Below are 24,206 nucleotides of genomic sequence, written 5' to 3'. Positions count from 1 at the left end.
ACATACATACATACACACTAACAGAAATACCTGGCGTTGCCTGTGTTAAAGAAAATAAGGAAATTTTAAAACGCCGTCTAGACTACGCAGGTCTCAACTGCTAGTAGCTGGGAAACAAACTTTCTATATTAACTTTCTCACACCCCAAGTGAAATGTTAAAAGAAAGTTTCAAGTCTTATATGTATATAAAGTAAATACATGTAATTCAAAAATATGTTTTGTATAGCTTATTTCATAACCAAAAAACAGGTACAGATTATAAACAGTGAAAGGCTGATTTTGGTGATTCATTTGACAGAGATAGTAGAGAGCCAATCCGATGATAAATCTTGAAAGTTTTCATGAATCCTGGCTCAGTTAAGTCTCTTGTGGCTACAAATGATGTCATCTGTAGTGCAGTGTTGTATTGTCTGATTTTGTTTTGGAAGTGTTTGGAATCTTGCTCAGTTGATGACAACAGTTTCTTCAATGTCTCTGAAGGTTGGGGGATTGCAGGGAGTTTAACCTTTCAACCACTGCAGCACAGTGCAGGTGTCTTCCCAGGTCACTTCCTTGCTTTACAATGTATGCACTCAGTTGTCATTGCACCAATGGAAACTCTAGTGTCATCTGCATAATGAACTGCTGGATCATAATTGAAAGTTGCTTTTCTGAGCTGTTGCAACTGCTCTTCATTCAGCAGTGGAGATCCTATTCCTTGTCAGCCATGCATACCTCTCTTCATCACTTTGAGATGCTCTAGCTTTTGTAAGGCACAGTCTGTTCGTTTCTTGGTATGCTTCCTTTTCTGCAGCTCTCTCTCTCTCTTTCCCTGGACAGAGACATTCTTTTGGCTGACCTTGACATTGTAGACACATTTGACACTTTCCTTCTAGTTATGGTTATATACATATACAGAAATACACAGGTGTAGAAGATAGTAAACAACGAAAATAACTGGGTAACGGAAATTATATTTCTTAATTCGATGGGCAAACAGTAAATAAGAAATGTTTATGGAAAATAAAGAATTGTACGGGTTGAAGTGAAATTTGTCAGTGAACCAAAGAGCCATTATCAAAGGAGCCAGAAAAAAGCCATTAACAACGGAAAAACACAAAACTGTTGCAAAAATAAATAAGAAATTTTTAGGCAAATTAACTAAGTATACGGATTTAAGTGAAATTTTTGAAGTTACTTCTGTCAGTAAATTATGAACTTACTTTTATCAGTAATTCTGTCAAAACATTGCAAAAGTAAAGAAATTTGTAGCCAAATTTAACAAAGTGGCTGTGTGGTAAGTAGCTTACTTACCAACCACATAGTTCTGGGTTCATTCTCACTGCGTGGCACCTTGGGCAAGTGTCTTCTACTATAGCCTCGGGCCGACCAAAGCCTTGTGAGTGGATTTGGTAGACAGAAACTGAAAAAAGCCTGTCGTATATATGTATATGTATGTGTGTGTATATGTTTGTGTGTCTGTGTTGTCCCCCCCAACATCGCTTGACAACCGATGCTTGTGTGTTTTTGTCCCCGTAACTTAGCAGTTCAGCAAAAGAGACCGATAGAATAAGTACTAGGCATCCAAAGAATAAGTCCTGAGGTCGATTTGCTCGACTAAAGGCGGTGCTCCAGCATGGCCACAGTCAAATGACTGAAACAAGTAAAAGAGTAAAGAATATTGAAGTGAAATTTATGAAGTTACTTCTGTCAGTAAATTATGTATGAAATTACTTTTGTCAGTAATTGTGAACTTCTTTCTGTCAGTAATTTGTCGTTGTTGTTTGTAAATAGAGAGTGGGTGAGAGGGGGAGAGAGAGAGAGCTAGCTAGTTAGACAAATAAGATAGATATAGATAGATAAATAAGGTACAGAGAGATATGGACGTTACTGACGCTAGAAAACCAGAAGTAAATATTTTAAAATAACTTTCAAAGATGTGAATCTAATAGAAAAAGCAATTTTTTTATGACCAATTGATGTAGGGGAGACAATCAATTTCTGGAAATTACTTTGCAAAGAGTTGCCTTCCTTCTCCATGTAACCCAGGAATGTGTGTTTTCTGCCCCCAGGAGGCCAGTTACTCATTATATGAAAAATTTTATGAGTCTAAAACCATCCCTGTAACATAAGTAATGTATATTCCCAGTATGAAGGAAATCAGTTGAAAAATACGGCCGTTATAATCTTTTGCACACACGTACACAGACAGAAGGGGATTTATATTATAGATGTATAAATGTTTACCACTGTTATGCACATTATCTCTTTTTCTCACACTCAAAAATTCTCCCCATCACCACCACCAAAGAAACCCTCCTCACGTTTATCCCAGTACACTTCAGAAATTTCTGTCTTATTGAAATCACTAAAATGTACAGAAATGAAATTGGTCACTGAAATACATTTTTTCTTTTTTCTTACTTTTTCTTTATCTCCGTTTGTTAACATGTCCCTTCCTAGGACAGAGTCATGGGAGATAAAGATCATATAATCTGTGTGTGCATAGACACATGGTTGTGTGTTTCAGAAGTTGGCTTTACAACCATGTATTTTTAGGTTCAGTCCCACTGCATAGCACCTTGGGTAAGTGTCTTCTAAATAACCACAGGCCAATTAGTGCCTTGTGAGTGAATTTGGTATGTAGAACGTTTTTTTTTTTGTATGTATGTGTGTATATATATATACATACACATGTGTGTGTATATATACATACATACCACAAATGTGTGTGTGAATGTCTGTGAATATTAATATCCCCCAATTTTGCTTGTCACTGGTGTTTACATTCTTTGTTGACACCAGTTACTCTGTATTTCCAGAAACCCATGAAATAAAAGTTTTCTTACTTGGAAAACTGATAAGGGTTGCTGATAAGATGCATATGGTTATAAAATCCTGCTGCCAAAAAAAAATTCCACTTTACCCATGCTAGCACGGAAAAACACATTAGAGGAAACAAATGAATATGTCACATTAGTATCTTCTCTTGAATCTTAATGTAATTTTTTTCTTTTGTCTCTCTCTCTCTCTCTCTGAATTTTCTTGACCTTCCTAGCAATACTATATTGTATATTCTCTTTAGCACTATCTTCCATTACCTCATTCTCTTCTCATAGTATCTAGATTTTCTCTTTTTCACAACTACATTTGCACTAAACCTGGATACAAACAGAAGTCTCCTGCAGTTAATGTACTAATGGATATCATACATTATGACACCCATCATTGTTTCTGTGAAAAGACTGGCTTTCAGTGCCTAAGAGTTATCCCTAAAAGTTTTAGTTACTAAAGACCTTATATTTTTTTTACTATTGGTTTTGTAAATGTCTAGTTCAGCTTCTTCAATTATGTTTAGAGTTTAGCAAATTAAGAAGATATGTGTGTTATCTTGGACTAAAGAAGGGAGCTTCTTCTTATAGTGGGAATTAGAATAGATAGGATTTGTATTAGTTTTATACTTTAACATTGTAACATGATTATAGAGAGAGTTCTATAGAAATGTAGTTTATGACAGGGAAATAGTTGTTGATAGTGATTGCAGTTAGTTTACTGGAGTGAGATTAGTGGTAGCTTAATGCATTTGACACTTATTGGTTGGATAAACTGAAGTTGAAACAGATGGATAGATGTATGAATTTGTGAAATGCATTGTTTAAAAAGACCTTCAAATTTTTTTAGTGTTAATATGTCAGTTAAGGCATAATTGTAGCTGACATTTTGTGAGAATTATAATGATGTTAGTTTACAGTGTATATTTCTTGTTTATTGCAACATACTTCTTAGCTGACATTTCACTAAATGGTTTATATTTCTATCTAAAATGTGTGTGTTTCTATTTAAATTTTCTCTTTTTTTTTCATTGATTCATTCAGCATAAATCATTTTATTGCTCAATTAAAAATTAATTGGATTATTGGAAAATTTAGGTACTTCAGTATAACAGTGATATAAATGTTGATGATTTAACTCAAATTTTTCAACAAACATTGAAAGAAAGGTATCATTTATTAAAGTGAACCAAAATGTGTGTATCTGATATTTTTCCAGCTAAGAAACTTTTATGCATGGTGACCCAAAAGTAGGTTTACAGTTATCACATGGGCACTTTAAATTTCTTTTAAAACATTTTATTACATTAAAATTTCTATCTTACAAACTGAAAAGGGAGCTTGACAAAATTAACTAAATTAGCATAGAATAATGGTTTTGTATTTTTTTTATAATTAAGATCTAAACTGCCAATATATGAATGCGAAAGTGATAGTTGAATAACTGTAAACCTACTTCTGAGCCACCCTGTATTTAAACTAATTGATAATTTCAATCGATTTACAAACTTTAGTCCAGTAGACTTGGTATTTTTCCATATTGGGTATTGGATATTTTCAAATTTAAGACACTCAGATATTGACTTAGGATAGAAAAGTATTATCTAAGTGCTTTGATTTGGTTACCATGGTAGTATTGTACTTAGAGATTTTAGTAGTAAGAAGAACATGGAGTATTTCTGTCAAGTTGATAGTATTGGCAGTCTATATAGAACAGTTGAATTACTCATGTAATTGAACGATGTAGAAGGTAGATATCTGAAACTCAAAGATGGTGTGAATGTGTACTGTGAAATTGACATTAATAAGATGACTGAAAAATCAACAATAAGAAACATGTAGTTGATTGCTTTAATACTTTAATCATTCATTTCATGTATAGCCAAATATGGAAGTCAAATATCAGTTTCGTTTTCTTAATTTCCTGTTGTAATTGTCTCTTCTATTTGAATGGTTCTAAAAATGAGTAACATTAGTATTAGATGAAGATGATAAACATCCATATAGTTTGTTTATAATAATCATTTAATCATGATATATCTTTCTTATTTTTTTCTCTTAAATCTACAAATATATATATATATATACATATATATATATATATATATATCTATATATATATATATATATATATATATATATAATACAAAGAATATATATACATGTATATATATATGTATATATGTAACATATAGGGAAATGTGCAAGTTGAAAAGTGAGTGTGGTGTTAATGATGATTCAGAAAAAGAACATTTTCTAAAAATTATTTTCTAATGTTCTAACCAACATTATTGCTATTGTTTAGAATAATATTGGAATCGGACAGTTGTAAGCATACAAGTATAGATCAGTCTCCAACTGCTGAACCTGCTCTGTCACTTCTACTACAGCAACATTGGTCTCTGCTCTTTTTCATTCAGTCAAGATTACTGATTTACTGTATTTCACCCAAATTAAGTGAGTGAGTCTGAAATGGTCTACAAACACCTAATCTGCTGTTGAGAACTGTAGTATCTTCTACTATGAACTCTCTCTCTCTCTCTCTCTCCCCCTCTCCTCCCCTCTCTCTCTCAATCAATCAATCAATCAATGCCTTGGTTAGACAGTAGTTGAGTCTTGTAGCTTGTGCTTTTCTTATCAAAGTATATCAAAACTATTGTGATCAGGGTTGATGAAATAAACCTTCAAGTTCTGCAAGTCATATTTCTCTGGAAGAAAGTTCCAAATCTAATAGTAGTAATAGTATTAATCTTATTGTGATGTTTCATTGATAGAAAGATTGTAATAAAATCTCAGATTCAGAGCAAAAGTGAAACAGTAGATCCTTACTGATAGTATAGAATGTGGCCAAAATACCTTATGGTATTTTGTTGATGTTTCCTAGTCTTAATATTCTGAGTTGAAATCCCACTGAGGTTGATATCTCATTCTTCTGAATTTGATAAAATAAGTATCACTTATATTGGGGTCAATTTAATCAGCTGGCTTTTTTCCCAAAAAATGTCTGAGAGTGAAGAAAGTTAACACTTTTGTATTATATTTCAGAGAATGATGAGCATTTCTCGTAATCCTTTTCAGGAACAGAAAGAATGGTAGGTGAAAGGAAGGAAGTTATTCCCAAATCAGAGATCTAGCTTGTATGTATGCAGTAGATTGGACTCTGCTGAGGGCCACCAATAACCTTGTAGTGTTAAGCCAGGCAGTGGATTAAGTCTGCCACCCACAAACTGGAATGATTCGTCTGACCAGCTCATACACAGTTTATTTACCCAATTGTACTTATAAGGTTAGATATTTAGAGACGTGTTACTCAAAGCCTTCCACGATATAGAAGGGGATATAGCATCACATAATGTGGAAGACAACTGGAGGTTTCTACAGGACAACCTGCTGAGAGCCACTGACCAGATCTGTGGATGGTGCAAAATCCCCTCTCGACCCAAAGTAACGTAGTGGTGGAACAATGTGGTTGACAGCTATTAGACAAAAGAAACTGGTTTGGAAAGACTGGAAGAACGGAGGTAGCAGGGAATTGTATCAGACTGCCAAAAGGGAAGCTAGGAGACAGGTTTATTTAGCCAGATGTTCTGCGCCGTGAGGACCAAAGAATTGAGGTATTTCGTGTTGCAAGACAGTGTGTGAGAGATAATCGTGATGTCGTTCGTAGGAGAGAAATGTGTCAGCATGGATGATGGTACGCTTGCACTAAACAACCCTGCAAAGAGAGAGGTTTGGAGACGCCACTATGAAAGGTTGCTTAATAAAGAGAATGAATGGGAGAAAGTGAGTCTGCCGAACGTCCACCCAACTGAGGGACCAGCTATCCTAATTGACAGTACCTTGGTAGATAAAGCAATCAAGAGTATGAAGACAGGGAAAGCCCCCAGCCCATCAGGAATCACTGCAAAGATGCTCAAAATATCTGGCAGTGTCGGCTATAGCCTGGTCACCCATATAGTTAACCAGGTGATACACGAAGGAGTCATACCCAATGACTGGTGTAGCAGCACCATAGTCAACTGCTACAAAGCTAAAGATGACACTTTACACACAAACAATTACAGAGGTATCAAGTTGTTGGACCAGGTAATGAAGGTCAAGGAGAGGGTCATAGCCCAACTAATTAGGGAGAGAGTCAGCTTAGATGAGATGCAGTTTGGGTTCGTGCCAGGGAAAAGCACCACTGATGCTATATTTCTTGTAAGACAGCTGCAGGAGAAATACCTAGCCAAAGATAAACCTCTGTACTGGGCTTTCGTTGACATGGAGAAAGCCTTTGACAGGGTCCCCCGATCCCTTATCTGGTGGACAAGGAGGAAACTAGGGATAGATGAATGGTTAGTGAGAGCTGTTGAAGCCATGTACAGGAATGCTGTCAGTAAGGTGAGGGTTGGCAACGAGTACAGTGAAGAATTCCGGGTAGAGGTAGGGGTCTAACAAGGTTCAGTCCTCAGCCCCCTCCTATTTACCATAGTCCTCCAGGCAATAACACAGGAGTTTAAGACAGGTTGCCCCTGGGAGCTCCTCTATGCTGATGACCTTGCTCTAATTGCTGACTCACTATCAGAACTAGAGGAGAAGTTTCAGGTGTGGAAGCAAGGATTAGATTCAAAGGGCCTTAGAGTCAACCTAGCTAAAACCAAAGTCCCAATAAGTAGAAAGGTAGACAAACCACAAACCCCTTCAAGTTGATACCCCTGCTCGATCTGTAGAAACTCTATAAGATGTATCCAGTGTAAGCTATGGACACATAAGAGGTGCAGCAATATCAAAAGAAGGCTAACTAGGAAGATAGTTTGTGTATGTGGCAGATGTTCAGGAGCAATAAACACTGAAAATGTGCAGAGAACAACTTCTGCCACATTCCAGGGAGAAAAACTAGAAGTAGTTGATAGCTTCCGTTACCTAGGTGACCAAGTCAGTAGCGGGGGAGGGTGTGCTGAAAGTGTAGCTGCTAGAATAAGAATAGCCTGGGCAAAGTTCAGAGAGCTCTTACCTCTGCTGGTGACAAAGGGCATTTCACTCAGAGTAAAAGGCAGACTGTATGACGCATGTGTACGAACCGCCATGCTGCATGGCTGTGAAACATGGGCCGTGACTGGTGAGGAAATGCATAAGCTCGCAAGGAATGAAGCCAGTATGCTCCGATGGATGTGTAATGTCAGTGTGCATACTCGTCAGAGTGTAAGTATCTTGAGAGAAAAGTTGAACCTAAGAAGCATCAGTTGTGGTGTGCAAGAGAGACGATTGCGCTGGTATGGTCATTTTGTGAGAATGGATGAGGATAGCTGTGTGAAAAAGTGCCACAACCTAGCGGTTGAGGGTACCTGTGGGAGAGGAAGACCTGGGATGAAGTGGTGAAACACGACCTTTGAACATTAGGCCTCACCGAGGCAATGACTAGTGACCAAGACCTTTGGAAATATGCAGTATGTGAGAAGACCCGGCAAGACAAGTGAGACCATAACCTGTGGCCTTTACCAGGGGTGTAGCCAGCCCACTTATGCATACCTTTCCTTCTTTGGACATAAAACCCTCCTTGTGAAGACCTGTTGAGTCAAGTGAAATCAAAATTGAACCAAATTCGATGACTGGCACCCATGCCAACCTTTCTTCATTGGACACTAAACTCAGCTTGCGATGACCTGTTGGGTCATGTGAGATCGAAACCGAACCAAATTTGATGACTGGCACCTGTGCCAGTGGAGCGCTAGCAGCACCATCTGAGCAGGATAACTGCCAGAGCAGCGGTCTCGCTCCCGTGCCGGTGGCACATAAAAAGCACCATTTGAGCGCAATCGTTTCCAGCTTTGCCTTACTGGCACTTGTGCTGGTGGCATGTGAACAAAACATTGGACTGACTCCTGTGCAGGTGGCACGTAAAAAACACCATTTGAGCGTGGCCGTTGCCAGTATCGCCTGACTGGCCCTCGTGCCCGTGGCACGTAAAAACCACCTACTACACTCTCAGAGTGGTTGGCATTAGGAAGGGCATCCAACTGTAGAAACTCTGCCAGTTCAGATTGGAATCTGGTTTGCCAGTTCTCAGTCAAATCGTCCAACCCATGCTAGCATGGAAAGTGGATGTTAAATGATGATGATGATGATGTTCCTCTGAGGTTATGGTAGAATAATCTTGTCCGGGGTGACCTGCAATAAAACAAGTACTGAAAATGCATGTATGTGTGTCAGTGGAATTTCAATAACCTTAAGTTTTTCCTATGTATTTTATGAATGTATTTGTCATATTAGAGACATAACTTTCAGATAGCAAATTTAATCCTACAAGCCTTAATTATGTTATTGTTGTTATTGCATCACTTAAATGAACTCAGAGGTTATGAGGAAAGTTTACAAAAAGAAATAAGTTAACCATTATGTTTATGTGAAGAAAGTCCTTCTACAGAAATCCTCCTAATCTATATTGATGTTTGTGTGTGATTGCAACTTACCCTCAAAACAAAACAAAAATTGGTATAAACTTTCGTATTTTCTAAAAAAATTTCAGGAAAAAATGCATTGATTGTAATACTTTTGTTGGTATTCAAATGCCTCAGGTTATTTCTGTAGTCTTTTCTCTTGGCTCAATAATATGATTTTAGTTGGGTCTTCAGATTTATTATTAGCACTCAACTGTGAAGTATATTTCATTGACTGAACTAAGTTGAATAATATAACTTAATTTGTAGCATTTTATAGCAGAATGTGAACTTACAACCTTGCTGAAAATAGTAATCAAACAACCAAAAACTTTTTAAGTTGGAGCTACTCAGAGCAGTCAGTCTTGTGTGTGTCTTGTAGAGAATCATAGTGCTAAACTGAATTCAAATTGAAACTTTGGGTGGTCAGACACAACAAAGCAAGATTAGATAGAAGCACTGAACTCTATTATTATGTCAGTGTCTTTTAAGAGAGAAATAATGAGAGTTGTAGCATTCGTGTCTTTCTCAAATTACCAATAATGTATCCAAAAGGATTTTTCATTTAAGTACCAAAGCCTCAGCTTGGAGAGAGGGTAAATGAGACATGATGAGACTTTTCTAAAGAGTATTAGTGATGAAATTGAAGTGAGATAGCTGCAAGTATCAAAATTGGTTAGGAGCTCAGTTTCCTTGCTGGGATTTTATTCTGATTTATGGCATTATCTTAATAAAATATTTACTTGCAACACACTTTCTTCCACTTTCTAATGTTGTCCATAAGTAGCCTTCAGATTATTCATATTATCATCTAGTTGCTGCATAGGGATAGTGTTCATGCTCTTTGCAGGTTCTCTTAGATTGGTGAGACTGTTAATTTTGAGATTGGTGTATGTAGGAGAGAGAGAGATATGCTGTAATAAATAGGAAATATCAAGCGTAGTGTTTAGTGCAGGTCTGGTCGAGTGGGATCAGCTGAAATGGTCATTGAAAGGGTTATACACCAAGTGAGCTTGAGAAGAGGTGATGTGTAACCTGCTAGTTAAAGAAGAATAGATTATTACAATAGCAGTAGAACAGATGGAAAAATGACATTTGTGGGTTCATGGTGCTAATATGCCTTGTGAGTGATACTTTCCCAGTCTACCAGATTTTTATTATCCAATCCAGAATACTTGCTTATCTATGTAAGTAACCAGCACTGAGTTTAAAATGTTCCAACCAACCAGGACTAAAGAATGTGGTCCTGAAGAGTAAGCTTAGCCTTTATGATGCACACACACTCTCTCTCTCTCTCTCTCTCTCTTTCTCTCTCTCTCTCTCTTTCTCTCTCTCTCTCTCTCTCTCTCTCTCTCTCTCTCCCCCTCTCTCTCTCCCCCTCCCCCTCTCTCTCTCACTCACACAGACACACATTCCTATGAATGATTTTCATAGAGTGTTTGACCTAGTACTTTTAGCTCTTGTGTTTTTCTAGTATGTTTAGTGATTACGATTTAGTACAGATGGAGACTAGGTTTCCATTTCATGTCTCCATTAAAGGACTTTTTTGAGATCTCATTTCATTGAAGCTGTGTATGCCTTGAACTGCTTGTGTTGCATCTATGAAAGGTTGTACAGGACTTAAAGGTAGTGTAATCTCTGTAGCAGTGTGTGCTTTAACCATGCTAAGGTCATTCATATACAGGAAGAAGAGTATATGGACATAACTCAGATTACATCAAACTTGACAATATGAAACAAGGAGACTTCTGATCTAAACAATTAAAACCCATAGGTAGGTGATATGGTTTTATGGTCCTTGCCAGATACATTTGAAGGTGTTGTTAATTTCTTGGGCAACAGTATTGCTTTTGTTACAGTTCTCAAGAGTCAGAGAGACCCCAAGTGTGAGACAAAGTAGATTTTCAGTACAGTAACCCCTCGCCATATCATGATTTATTATTTAAGCTTACATTGATTCCTCTATGGTGTTATTTTGCATTTATAATAAAATGTATATATACAATGTATAAAAATAATTTCAAAAAATATACAGTACTTTTTCTACTTTGTGGATTTTCACCTATCATGGGGGGTTTTGGAACATTTCACCCAGGAAAGTTGAGGGATTACTGAAAATCTGTTCCAGTAGAAACTCATTGATAGTTACTGAGAAAATAGCTCCAAGTGATAAAAGAGATGGTTAACACTGTCTCCATCAACTTTGTGCTGTTGGATGTGAAAAAAATAAGTTGGTAGTTGCAAGGTCAAAGAGGTTGTTCTTTTGGAGATTTTGATGCATAGAGGCTGAGAAATTAAAGAGTTTGGTGAGAACAAAGGTAACTTAGCTTATTGTTTAAGAGTAATGGGATATATAACTGATGGGCTTCTTTTGCTGGTTGTACATATGGTAGTGATGAGTATTTAGGAGGAGTTTTGTTATGCGTGCAGCATGGAGTTGGGCAGTGGATGGGTAAAAAAATTTTGTAAAGTTAATATGGAAAGGGACTAGTGAACTTAGCTGCAATTTAGGATGTGAGTGAAATTACATACTGTGTGATCACAAAGCAATCCTTTGCTTTCTGATGGTTATTCTGCAGTCATGGCAATCAATAAAAAGTGATTTTCTTCGTGTACTGTAGGCAGTCTTTTGCCTATACAGCTGCAGTACAGTTCCATGTAAACCATTTGGGAGAATAGTATTAGTCGTTAACTTTGCTATCAGGAGTGAAGCATATACTACTAAATACACCAGTGTATAATTGGCCAAGTTCAAATTGTACCCAATAAGTAGTTGAGAAGGCTTAACTGATGCAACAATTAAAAGTAGCAAAAGATTTTGCCTTTGTCAGTCATATTGGAGAAATTGGATGCATTGTAGTTAGCAAAGAGGATAATTTGAGAGGGGAGTGAGTTAGAGAAATTGAGGAGAGCCCTTCTACCAGAGTAAATGAAAGTCTCTGTTACTGACTTCCATGTTAGAAGAGTTATTTCTATGTAGGTGCTAATACTTTCTTACCAAAAGTAGTTGGGGTATAGAGTGGAGATGGTTTAGAGATATGGGATAGAGATTCATCTCAGGAGAACAGTAGATATGGTTTAAATTGTTCTTTAGCTCCTGGTCAGCTTTGATTGAGCATATCAATTATGATAAATGTATCAACCATGACCCTTCCATCTTTTTGTATATCATTGTCAATAGGAGTGAGATTTAGTTGCTACGTTTCACAGTTCAGGTGACTGCATATTCATTGGCCTGTGTAGCTTGAGTGTTAGAAATATAAGGATAGGGTAACTAATAATTCTGTTCAGTTTAAATTTATTTACAATATTTCTTTTTATAACTTTCATTGTCTGCAAAAGAAAAGTTTTTAAACTATTTATTAAACTCAAATTCCCGCACTCTTAATTCCATCATGAGAATGTTGTTTTTATTCTTGAATGGTTTGAATAAATATGCAGATTTATGTGTTTATTAATAAATAAATAAATGAAGTAATTCTTGCTGGATTCCCTAATTTATTAACAGTTGACTCATTTAACAACACTGCTTAAATTAACTAAATATAAAGACTGCAGTGTGACACAGCCGATTCCACTCCAACTCAGTTTTTTTTTTGGGTGGGGGGATGGCGGTATTCTGACCAATGAATGTAAGTATTTTAAAACTATGTACTGATGTAAATTATTTTGGTTCGAACCAGTAGCATTCTTTAATTTAGAAAGGGATGGTTTAATTCTTTTCTTTTATATCTCTCCCACTGTATTATAAAAATAGGCTTTCTTTTTCTTTTAGTGCTTGAGCAATTTCACCAAGCTCTTCAGCTACTTCAGAAAACCTACATACATCAGACCATCATGAGAAATGCCAAACCAGGTATTTTGGTTTCAAAATTTGTTTATTTAAAAATGAATAACTTTAACTAATTTTATTAATATTGATATTACATTTAGCCCTTTAGCATTTAAGCCTGCCATATCTGGCCCAAATATTCTTCCTGTTTTATGTTCAAACTGACCAGATCTGACCTTTCACACCTACCCAACATTTGTTATTCTAACATGAGCAGTCACATCATTGAAATCTGAAAGCTACAAGATAATACACGAGTAATTCAAAATAGTGTGAATATAGCATTACATTTGACAGAATAATCTGTATGTTAAAGAGTTAAGTATTTGACCCTCCAAACCTTCAGTTGAAACATAAATAAAATTATGTAAGCTTGTCTTGTATATGTCTGAATTTTATTTTATGATTAAAGTTTTTCTTTATCCCTTCCAACCTTAAAAAATCAGGTATCGATTACAAATTACTATTGAAAAAAGTATTTTATTCTAGTTATATTAAGTTCTTGCTTAGTGACAAGGTAAATTTAAGTGAAATATTTTTAAGACATATTCTAAACCCCATTTTACTATTGGAAAAGTTGGTTATTTTATTTAATTGTTCTGAATTCTAAGTTATTTTCTAAATTAATTGAAACGTGGGGAATATATTTTATTACAGATTTGGTCATAATAGGGTTTAAAACTGATAAAAACAAAATTTATTTTATTATGCCAGTTTCCATCTTCACACGAGGTAATTTAGAATGTAAAAGATTGAGAAAATGGAAACTCTAAAACTGACTGAGGCTTTCAAAAAAGACTTCTAATTTTTAAATGTCCCTTGGAAAGAAAACATGATGCAGCATGGTTATTGCTGCTAGCTACTACTAATAAGAGACAGTGTGTTTGACCTGGTTTCAATATTTCTGCTAAAATTGTTTAAATTACACTGCTAATGCTTTCGGGGGAAAATTTATAAATCCTACATTTTTTGTCTTGCTGTTGATGATGCCTAACTTAGATCCCCGGCTAAAAACTTAGAAACAGGGGTAGTTATAAGCATTTTAAGTGAAATGAATTGGGTGCACCTAGGAATCAAAACCAGTTTACAAGTTTTTGTAAGGCATTCTTACTATAGTAATAGTAGTAATAATGATGATGATGATATTAATAATGATAACTGGATTCTCCCAAGATATCAAAAGCATGAATGGGAGAACCAGAAAAACTCTCTGCATTACACAATATGCTCCATCCTCAAGCTGACATCCATATGAATGAAAGTGGCACAGGTTTCATTTCACATGAAATGACCTTTAAAACAACTACCCTAATGCAACAAAGTGGTTGGCATTAGGAAGTGCATCCAGCTGTAGAAACCATGCTGAAACAGACAATAGAGTCTGTTGCAGCCCCTGGCCTAACTAACACATGCCAAACCATCCAACCCATGCCAGCATGGAAAATGGACGTTAAATGATGATAAGACAAGAGAGACTTCACCAACCCAAGCTGCAAAAATAATCGATAGAAAAGAAAATGATTGGAAGAAGCAAAGCAACACTAATAAGCCCTTATATAACTAAAACTTAGCATTCACCAACAAAACTGATGACAAATTCCTCGCTCATCAGTGGTTTTGGGAAGTATTAGGTTAAAGTGTTTATCATTACAGTTCAGTTTCCGTCTACCAAGTTCACACGCAAGGCATTGGTCAGCCTGAAACTCTAGTAGAAGACACTTGCCCAAGGTGCTATGCAGTGGGACTGAACTCAGAACCATGTTGTTAGGAAAGCAAGCTTCTTACTACACAGCCACGCCTGTTATTATTATTATTATTATTATTATTCAGTAGTCTTATTTTTATCATGTGCTTTCACTGCACTAACTGGTGTAGCTCTGTGTGCCTTGAGTGTGCTGTGGTTTGTTGTGATGCTCTTATTTTTACTGTATTGAAAGTATTTTACAAAGGATGTGTGCAGTGTCTAGTAGTGCTATTTTCTGTATGTATATATATATTTGTTAGTCCTGGTGTTTTTGTTATTTATCTGAATATTTTTTTATCATACCTAATGTGCCTACTATAATAGGAATTGTTTCTGCTTTTAGACTCCACATTCGAGTTACCTCTATTTCCAGATCGTTATTATTATTATAAGCCAACAGAATTGTTAGCATACCAACCAAGACACTTCAAGGTTGGCATTGCATTTCATCTTTTTGGGTCGATGAAATAAGTTCCAGTTAAGCCATGGTCGATGTAATCAACTATACCCCTCCCCACCGAATCTCAGGTTTTGTGCCTATAGTAGGAAGAATTATTATTATTATGGCACTGAGTTGGCAGAATTAGTAGCAGTTGAGCACTGGGGTCAATGTAATCAACTTAACTCTTCCCTTGAAATTGCTGGCCTTGTGCCAAAATTTGAAACTAATATTATTATTAAGATAATGAGTTGGCAGAATCATGAGCACACCGACAAAATGCTTAGTGGCATTTTGTCTGTCCTTACATTCAAATTCTGCCTAGGTCAACTTAGCCATTCATCCTTTTGTGATGAAATAAATACCAGTTTCAGTCTGGGGTTGATGTAATCGACTTGTCCCTGCTCCCAAATTTCAAGCCTTGTGCTTATATTTTGTGTGGTTATTTTTGTTACACTGTTGTTTAAGTGTGTTATTTCTGTATTTACTTGTTGTGAGCATATTGAAAGATTTGTTGTTTTTTTTGGGCCATTTGAGTTACAGGTCTTCTCGGCCCTGGTCCCAATGTTTCCTTCAATCCACTGATGAACTCAAACATGCAGCTTGGATTGATCATTCTGCTTGCTCTCCAGATGCAAGGACAAAGACAACAATTAGTAAGTGAAGAACTTTTTTAATTTTTATAAACATTGCATGTTTATTTTTAATTTTGTGGTGAAGTTGAAGATGAATGATTTGATAATATTATCAGATTTCGAGCCAACTGGTTTGTCGTATCTCATCAGTGGTGTTGTGTTTTATGGTTGCTAAATATTCTTTTTGATTCAGTATTATTTTACTTCAAATAGATGAGTTGGCTTATTTCAGCACAAAGAGCAGCATACACTCTATAACAAGTATTTTGCAAGAATTTCTAAATCCAGTTGCTTGTGAGCTTGGACTTTGATTAAAGTGCTTGGCTGTGTTGTCCAATTCTATATCACTATATCAGATTTGTTATTGACTTTTAGAGGTAGTTTTGTGTGTAGGCTACACTAACTCTAGTGTGCATCCTCTACATACTCACAAATTAGTGACTTTTCAGCTGAGAGATGTTTCTTATTTAGCTATTGTTACCTAGAACCATTGTATTGTTATAGAATGCCAACCTGAGTATATGACAGTGTATGAATGTTGGTTTTGGTGAAAAGAAAATGCTTATCAATATTGTAAATGACAGTGATTATATCAAAATGTTAATGTTACAGGAATTATAAAATTCTGTAATAGCTTGATTGTTTTATGAATGTCACAACATTTCCATATATATGAAGCATTCTTCTTTTGGGCTACTTAGTATCTCCATTTTACAAGTCAGAAATGAATTAATCGAACACAAAAGAATATGCTTTATTAATTTCATGTATGCACACCCATACATACACAGATCATGTGTTTGTGTGTGCACATACCATACAAATTGCAGGGGATTATTTAAGTTACAAAGGAGAGGTTTTTTGCTTCTGGGTAGTATCCTATCCAGAGATTCACAAAACATTGACAGTAACTCTTAAAACGTGAGCAGATGGTCCTGTACCCTATCCATATGCTAATTTCACTTTGACAGGCTATAAATTAGCTAATGTATTTTGTCTAGAAATCCATAAGTTTTATTGTGAAATAAGTTTAGAATATTTCTGTTATTATTCAATATATTTTGCAATAATTAAATTGGAAAATTTTTCTTACTCTGTGAAGCTCCTAATGAGTGTATTGATTTTTCTTTATCAATCTCAAGAAAATTTAGTTTTGGCTTCATATTTGTAAGGTTCATTCATTCACCTTAATAACAGTTGACTATCTTATCTCTGCTTCTAATAATATCAGCCACAACATTAGGGCTTGGAGCATTTTTTATTTTTAACAATGAACATATGAAGGGTTTGTTTGAAATAAGAATTTAGCTGTTGTATTATCAAAACAAACTACTTTATATTCAGTCTGCTTGATTAGTTCATAAAGCTGACAGTTTAGTTGATAGGATTCTTGTTAACTGTAAAGTGATACGGCGTGATGAAGAAGAAGCTTATACATTTTATTGGATGTTTGAGAGTATATTGATATGCTTAAGTTTAAAATGTTAATTATTATGTGGTGTTCCCTTACCCAGCTCAAATCTTTTGTTTATAGGATTTTCAATTTTTTAGCTCTGTGATGTGCTCCAGAATAATTGATATTGCTGTACATTATTTTGAACTTTTGTAGAAATTTCCTTTCCATTTCTGAAATAATGTTTTTATTGATTGTCATCTGGGGCCCTATATCTTTGTATGAAATATTCAAGCATAGGGACATTGTATATTTACTTTGTTTTCTCTTCCTCTCTGAATTTGGTTGCCTTCATTGATTTACAACATAGCTTCTGACTGTTTAGACAGTATCTTGGGGAGTTCTTAATAGTTTACATAGCTCTTTTTTTTAACCAGGTAAATATTTTGTGAATTAGCAGAATTGTTAGTCCTGGGGGAAATGTCTTGCAGTATTTTTTCCACCTCTTTACATTCAGACTTTAGATCCCAGCAAGGTCAACTTTGTTTTGCATTCTCCAGTCAGTAATGTACCAGTCAAGTACTGGGGTCAGTATACTCAACTATTTCCATCCTCCAAATTTCCTGTTTTGTGCTCTCTTAGAAATAATAATTGTTGTTGTTGTTGTTTCTACTGCTGCAGTGGATTGGCAACATCATTAGAGTGTTGGAAAATTGCTTTGCAGTATTTGTTCTGGCACTTTACATTCTGGGTTCACATCTTGCTGAGGTCAGCTTTGCTTTTCATTCATTCGGGATCAATTGGTATCGGCTTACTCTGGGAGGAAGGGGTAGTCAATTACATTTATGATCTGCACTAGCAGACTCAGCATGTCTCACAACACTTTGTAATCCAGTTCTTTTCTGGAATCTCATAAAGCAACCCTTTGAAACAAGAAAATCCAGCACTGTAGTATCACTTCCATTGGGAAAATTTGTTCTAAATTCATCAAACAACTATTTGCCTTGAACTTGGTTATTCCTTTAGTTATCTGATCACTTTTTAATTTATACTTGTTCTTCAGATTGTTGATTTTTGCCATTTTATACTCGAAATTAAAATCTTTCAACAACAGATTCTGATAGAAATAGAATCTATACCATCTGAAGTGTATTTGTAAAAAATTTCATTAAAAAAAATATCTGTTTTTCTGAAAGTTATGAGATAAGAAAGTCGTTGGGGCATACTTGTGTAGATATGCTGCAGGTAGTGCCTCCAGCCAGTTACTATACAACATGGTGCATGCATTACTGGAAGTCCATGATAAACAGGTATTTTTAAAAATTATAATTGTAGATATATAAATATTAGTGGATCAGTAGTAAATCACAGATAAAGTGGCAGGCCATGATGAGAAAATAATAATAATACTAACAACACCAACAATAGCAATAATAATAATGATTTCAAATTTTGGCATAATGCCATGAATTTCAGAGAGTGGATATAAGTCAATTACATTGACCCCAGCATTCAAATCTTACTTATTTTATCGACCCCGAAAGGATGAAAGACAAAGTAGACCCTGATGGAATTTGAACTTGGAACGTAAAGATGAATGAAATGCAGCTTAGCATTTTGCCTAGTGTGCTAATTACACTATACCTACTACAATTACAAATAAGGATAATAATCAAATATAAATGAAAACTGAAACCAAATGAAGAATGAAATAGTGATAATGATAGTAGTAGCAGTAATATGCTTTATTATTATTACTTTTGTTGATTTTCTTGGTTGTGTTAATATTATTAACATTTTATTATCATCGCCAGTCACTAATATGTGATTTACTACTGATCTATCGACATATATATATATATATATATATATACAAACATACATACACCACTACTACCCCTGAGATCACTTTTTTCGTGATAATATTTGATGGTATTATTATAAAATGTCATTATTCTCCCTCTTCCTATTTTTCTTTCTCTTAGTCTTAGTATTATTGTCTTGGTTTTATCCATTTTATTTAACCTTTTTTCCTCTTTCATTATACTTATTATTTCCTCTCTATATAAGCCACATAAAATGCATATCCATCGCACAATATAAGAACACACTTGATGCCAACCTGATACAGTCGACTGCATTTATTGAGTAACTTTTCACATGAATCATTTCTGTGCAGTGGTGTTAGCATGGTATTGAAACGATTATAACTAATAATAAAGTGGTGCTATATTCGTTCTTAGCCTTCTTAAATGTGTGACCTGTTACTTTTTGCAAGACTCACACATTGTTTTTACAAGTAATACACCTGGAGTTTCTGCACCAGTGAACTTTCAATTTCACTGAAGGTTCCACTTCAAGAATGTAGTCAGAAATTTAGGTTGGTGCTACATTGGAAATGCAGTGATTTTCTGCCTTATCAAGGCCCATAAATACTATTGAATGGCTTAAGAGTAGATCTTGGATTTACGTGTGCAGCATTCATGAAAATAACAATTTAATCTGTTTCAAGCTTTGGCAATTTTATTGGCTTCCTGCAAGTTACAGGAATACACCTGACTCACTGACCCAGTATTCAACCCCAAATTAAGGAAAACAGCACTCTATTTTATTACCAGTACATTCTTGAGTGCAACCTTAAACACTTATTCTTTCCTCTATTCCTCTAATATTTATGGGACTTACAAGGTTTGCAGTTTATGAAAATAATCTGTTTGAGTCCAAACAGCTTCTGCAGCATACTACTCACAGATATTTAGACACATTAACACACCAGAACACTCTCAACATCTAAGATCACTATCTTTCCATTCTGATCCAGACAAATGTAAATAAAATAAAATAGCCACAATACTTGAGCTTTCTTTGGGAGTTGATGTTTCTATATAATACTCCTAAATTGAAAATTACAATGCATCAAATTTTGTTGCAGCCATTTCAAAGTTGGTAACAATAATGGAATAGCTTATCTGATTGTTGACCTCATTTTTCTTTGTTTTGTAAATACTCTATAATATGAATAAAGATGAAACTGAAAACAGTATTTTACAAAACAAGTAAGTTAGCTATCAGTTGGTCTATTATTATAGTTTATTTATCTTACAAAGATACATTTGTAATGTGTCTAATTGACTAAGGTGTGAATGTGATTATATTTAAAGTACCAGTTTGAGATGGAGAATAGAAACATGCCAATTAATGGAACTGTAACTATCTTTACAAGAATTTCCCTGGCTTCACAGATAATTAATCAATCACTTGTGCCAGCAGACTAGCTTATTCCGCTAATGTCTCATACAGTGAGGTATCCTAGTTTAGTTTGGTGTTATTATATGGTATAGAGTAATTAGTAATATTTATCTGGCATTTTTTGAATGTCGCCAGTGGGCCTCTTGTTCTATTTCTGTCTAATAGACATTTAAGAGTTTTATTATTTACAGATTGTTTTTAATTGTATGTAATTAAGCTGATGCCAACAACGGAAAAAATGTATTATTTTGAAACATTTAGGAACAATAAATAAATATATTAAGGGATCAGTTTTGTGAATATAAATTTATTTAAGGAATTATGATAGTGGCTGCATGTTCTCATTAAGACATTTTGAGTACTGCCTATCAAACTCTAATGTTCTATTAACATTGTTTGGTATAAGTTATTTCGATCAAAAATTAGAAATTTCCTTCTGATTTAAATAAGAGCTGTAGGTTGATAACAAGCTTTATTTAGCAAACCAAGTCTAAGATCCATTTCAGTTCTCAGTGAATTTCACTTTTTATCTTATAATGGCAAATCCAGCTGCAGTAAATAACTTGGATGATCTACAGCAAACACATCTTTTTCATACTAGATGAAGAGAAAATCTTTAGTGGGAACCTAACAATGTAATTATGTATGGGCCATTTTTATCTAATTGTGATATAAAGTCAGTGGTTCATAATAGAAGCGGTATGTATACACTTGTGTCTATTTGCACATGCTAGCATGGAAAATGGACATTAAATGATGATAATGTTGTCATCATAAACATTTGTCACAGTGCAGTGGAATACAATCATAAACAAGAGACAAATTGCTCTCACTGATACAGATGTCATTTTTTCAAAATTTATTCCTGCTTGTTTACATGACTTCATTTCACATGTACAAAAGGCTAGCTCACTAATCTATGATGGATTCTGATCAGTTGGTATGAGATGGAATACCATTTTCTCCAATCATATCCCAAGATTTCTTTATTAGATATTTAATGTTGAAAATATTTAACATATTTCTTTGGAGCATTTACAAACTAAAAATAACTGTAGAGAAGAAAAAGCAATATTAGTCAAAGACAAATATTATCTTCTTGGATATAGGCGTAGGAGTGGCTGTGTGGTAAGTAGCTTGCTTACCAACCACATGGTTCTGGGTTCAGTCCCACTGCGTGGCATCTTGGGCAAGTGTCTTCTACTATAGCCTCGGGCCGACCAAAGCCTTGTGAGTGGATTTGGTAGGCGGAAACTGAAAGAAGCCCGTCGTATATATGTATATATATATGTGTATATGTGTCTGTGTTTGTGTGTCTGTGTTTGTTCCCCCAACATCACTTGACAACCGATATTTATGTCCCCGTAACTTAGCGGTTCGGCAAAAGAGACCGATAGAATAAGTACTAGACTTCCAAAGAATAAGTCCTGGGGTCGATTTACTCGACTAAAGGCGGTGCTCCAGCATGGCCACAGTCAAAAGACTGAAACAAGTAAAAGAGTAAAAGAGTATAGGATGTTTTATTTTTCCAAGACATTGGAAATATCTCTGGATATCTTTCAGTATTCTAACTTCATCAGCTTGACGTAGACTTCCCCATACTTGCCAAAGTAGTGATAAATTAATGACAGCATAAATGTACAAAATGATACATTTATTGTCATATGAAAAAAGAATATTTAGAGTACAAAACTGAAACAAGTTTAGATTTACTGAAGAAAATGAAAAATTTTAGTCATATTGCTTTTTCCTCACCATGTTATTTCTAGCTTTTTACTGTAACCTGCATTAAATATGTTATATGTTATCTGGCTTATCTGTTTTACACACTAGTGCCTCTGAATTATTTATTCTCTAAATATTTCTTTATTTTAGTTTGGTCTATTCTATTTCTATATGTAGAGGTACTAACAATTTTTTTTTAAATACTGGATGAAAGAAAGTAACCATTTGAAATTAGTAATTTGGAGCTAGTGGGCATGTCATGTGTGTGGCTTCCTATTTCTTTCAAGATATTTATTTGCCATTTGTTTTATGTTAATACACAAAACAACACCCCAAAACATGAAACTGAGTGAATAATGTCAGCTCCAGTTAATATGGTTACAAAGAAAGGTATATGGATATTGTTTGTTTTTCTCTTCTTAAACTAGCTCTATCTTTCTGTCTTTCTCTTAGTTCACTGGACCCCTGGCCAACCAACTCAATATGCTCACTTCAGTTGGAGAACAGGTAAATGCTAATTGTCGCAGTCCTAAATGGACAATATACTGATTAAGTCATTGGTCAAATACCTCAGTCATAACTTTTTTTCCTTTCCTTTATCTTCTTTGCTCAGACTAGAAATATTGCTTCTGTTTATTATAACTTTACCATTTTTTACTTCTTTCTCCTCAAACTCTTCTTTTCTCGTCACTTTCCATGAAGTTACCTTTTTAATACATGTAAGTTAAGTACTTGATGGAAGTAGTAATTGTGTGAAAATGGAGTTGATAGTTTGATTTATGACAATGATGTGAGCTAAATGGTTAAAGTTAATGCTTCTAGATTAAAGATTTTGAATCCTGTCCCTGTTATTTTGCTGTCTTGTACAAACAAGATATAGAAGAGAACAAAAGTGTTAACTCATTGGTAGAGTGCCAATTATAGGAAATTGACAGATTGGTTGTCTGTGATACCAATTCACAACAATGGGTATTTATTGTTTAGAGAAAGAAAACCATAAAAGATGTGTGAAGGGAGGCAATAAAGAAATGTAAGGTTCAGATTTCAAAAGGCAAGCATACGAAGAACATGATAAATGGCTTCGTGTCACAGATGAGCAATTATGTCAACATGAAAAAAGGATGTTACACTGATGATGGTGATACATAACAGACATGTAAATTAATACTTTCATGCATGTGTGCTCAGAGTACATACTCATATCAGAATAAAGGCCTAAAAAGCTTAATTAATTTAATCTATTTTCAAATTTATTCATTGGCATGATTTCTATTGCACGCACTCTATATGTATACATCTTACTTTGTAAATTTTGTCTTTCTTCCCTTTTAGTACAGATGTATTCATTGTTTTGAACTGTAATGTCTCTTGAACTTAGAGCATTGGAATAAATCTTATAATAGTTCTGTAATTTATTCCACTGCTTTTGACTGGAAATTTGACTCATATTTTTCATCCTCCTAGCATCAATAAAATAGGTATTTGTTGTGTACTGTAGTTGATTGGATCAACAGTTCTTCTCTCTTGCAAATATATGCCTTTGTGCCAATGTAAGAAATTCTTATAATAATTATTATTATTATTATGTACAGGAATTAGCCATCATAAGTATTCATCTGTTTCAATTGAAAAGTTGATTTTAACTGGAGCACAAAGCTTTGCAATTCCTTGTATTCGTCATAGATATAGCAGCCAAATGTGATTCCAAAGAAAGCCAATGACTCAAAAGTTTGCTGTTCTGTCCAAAATGGTATCAATAGCATTTCAGTAACATCCATCGTAGGGAGGGGCTTAAATACTCTCACTTTCTCACAATAGGAAAGCACAATCTGGTATTCTAAAAGGATATTAATGATTTCTAACATTGACACAAAGTGTGTGTGTGTGTGTGTGTCTCTCACTCTCTCTCTCTCTCTCTTTCTCTCTCTCTCTCTTTCTCTCTCTCTCTCTTTCTCTCTC

At 34.9% G+C, this 24,206-nt stretch overlaps 1 protein-coding gene across 5 annotated transcripts in view; it reads left to right on the top strand.

The window, feature by feature from the left end:
- Positions 1 to 24,206, top strand: part of LOC106880075 (ribonucleoprotein PTB-binding 1) — a 130,883-nt gene that overhangs the window by 72,979 nt on the left and 33,698 nt on the right. For 2 of the 5 annotated variants that reach the window (XM_052966301.1, XM_052966297.1), the window contains exons 7-9: positions 13,006 to 13,086; positions 15,783 to 15,901; positions 22,701 to 22,754. In XM_052966301.1, the coding sequence (XP_052822261.1) occupies positions 13,006 to 13,086; positions 15,783 to 15,901; positions 22,701 to 22,754 (254 nt within the window). The remainder of the gene's footprint in view (positions 1 to 13,005; positions 13,087 to 15,782; positions 15,902 to 22,700; positions 22,755 to 24,206) is intronic. The other 3 variants (XM_052966298.1, XM_052966300.1, XM_052966299.1) reach the window with 3 other exon arrangements.

This window comes from Octopus bimaculoides, chromosome 3 (assembly GCF_001194135.2).
Source record: "Octopus bimaculoides isolate UCB-OBI-ISO-001 chromosome 3, ASM119413v2, whole genome shotgun sequence".
Classification (NCBI taxonomy): domain Eukaryota; kingdom Metazoa; phylum Mollusca; class Cephalopoda; order Octopoda; family Octopodidae; genus Octopus; species Octopus bimaculoides.
The sequence above is the reverse complement of the archived record's forward strand: the minus strand, read 5'-3'. Positions and strand labels throughout refer to the sequence as shown.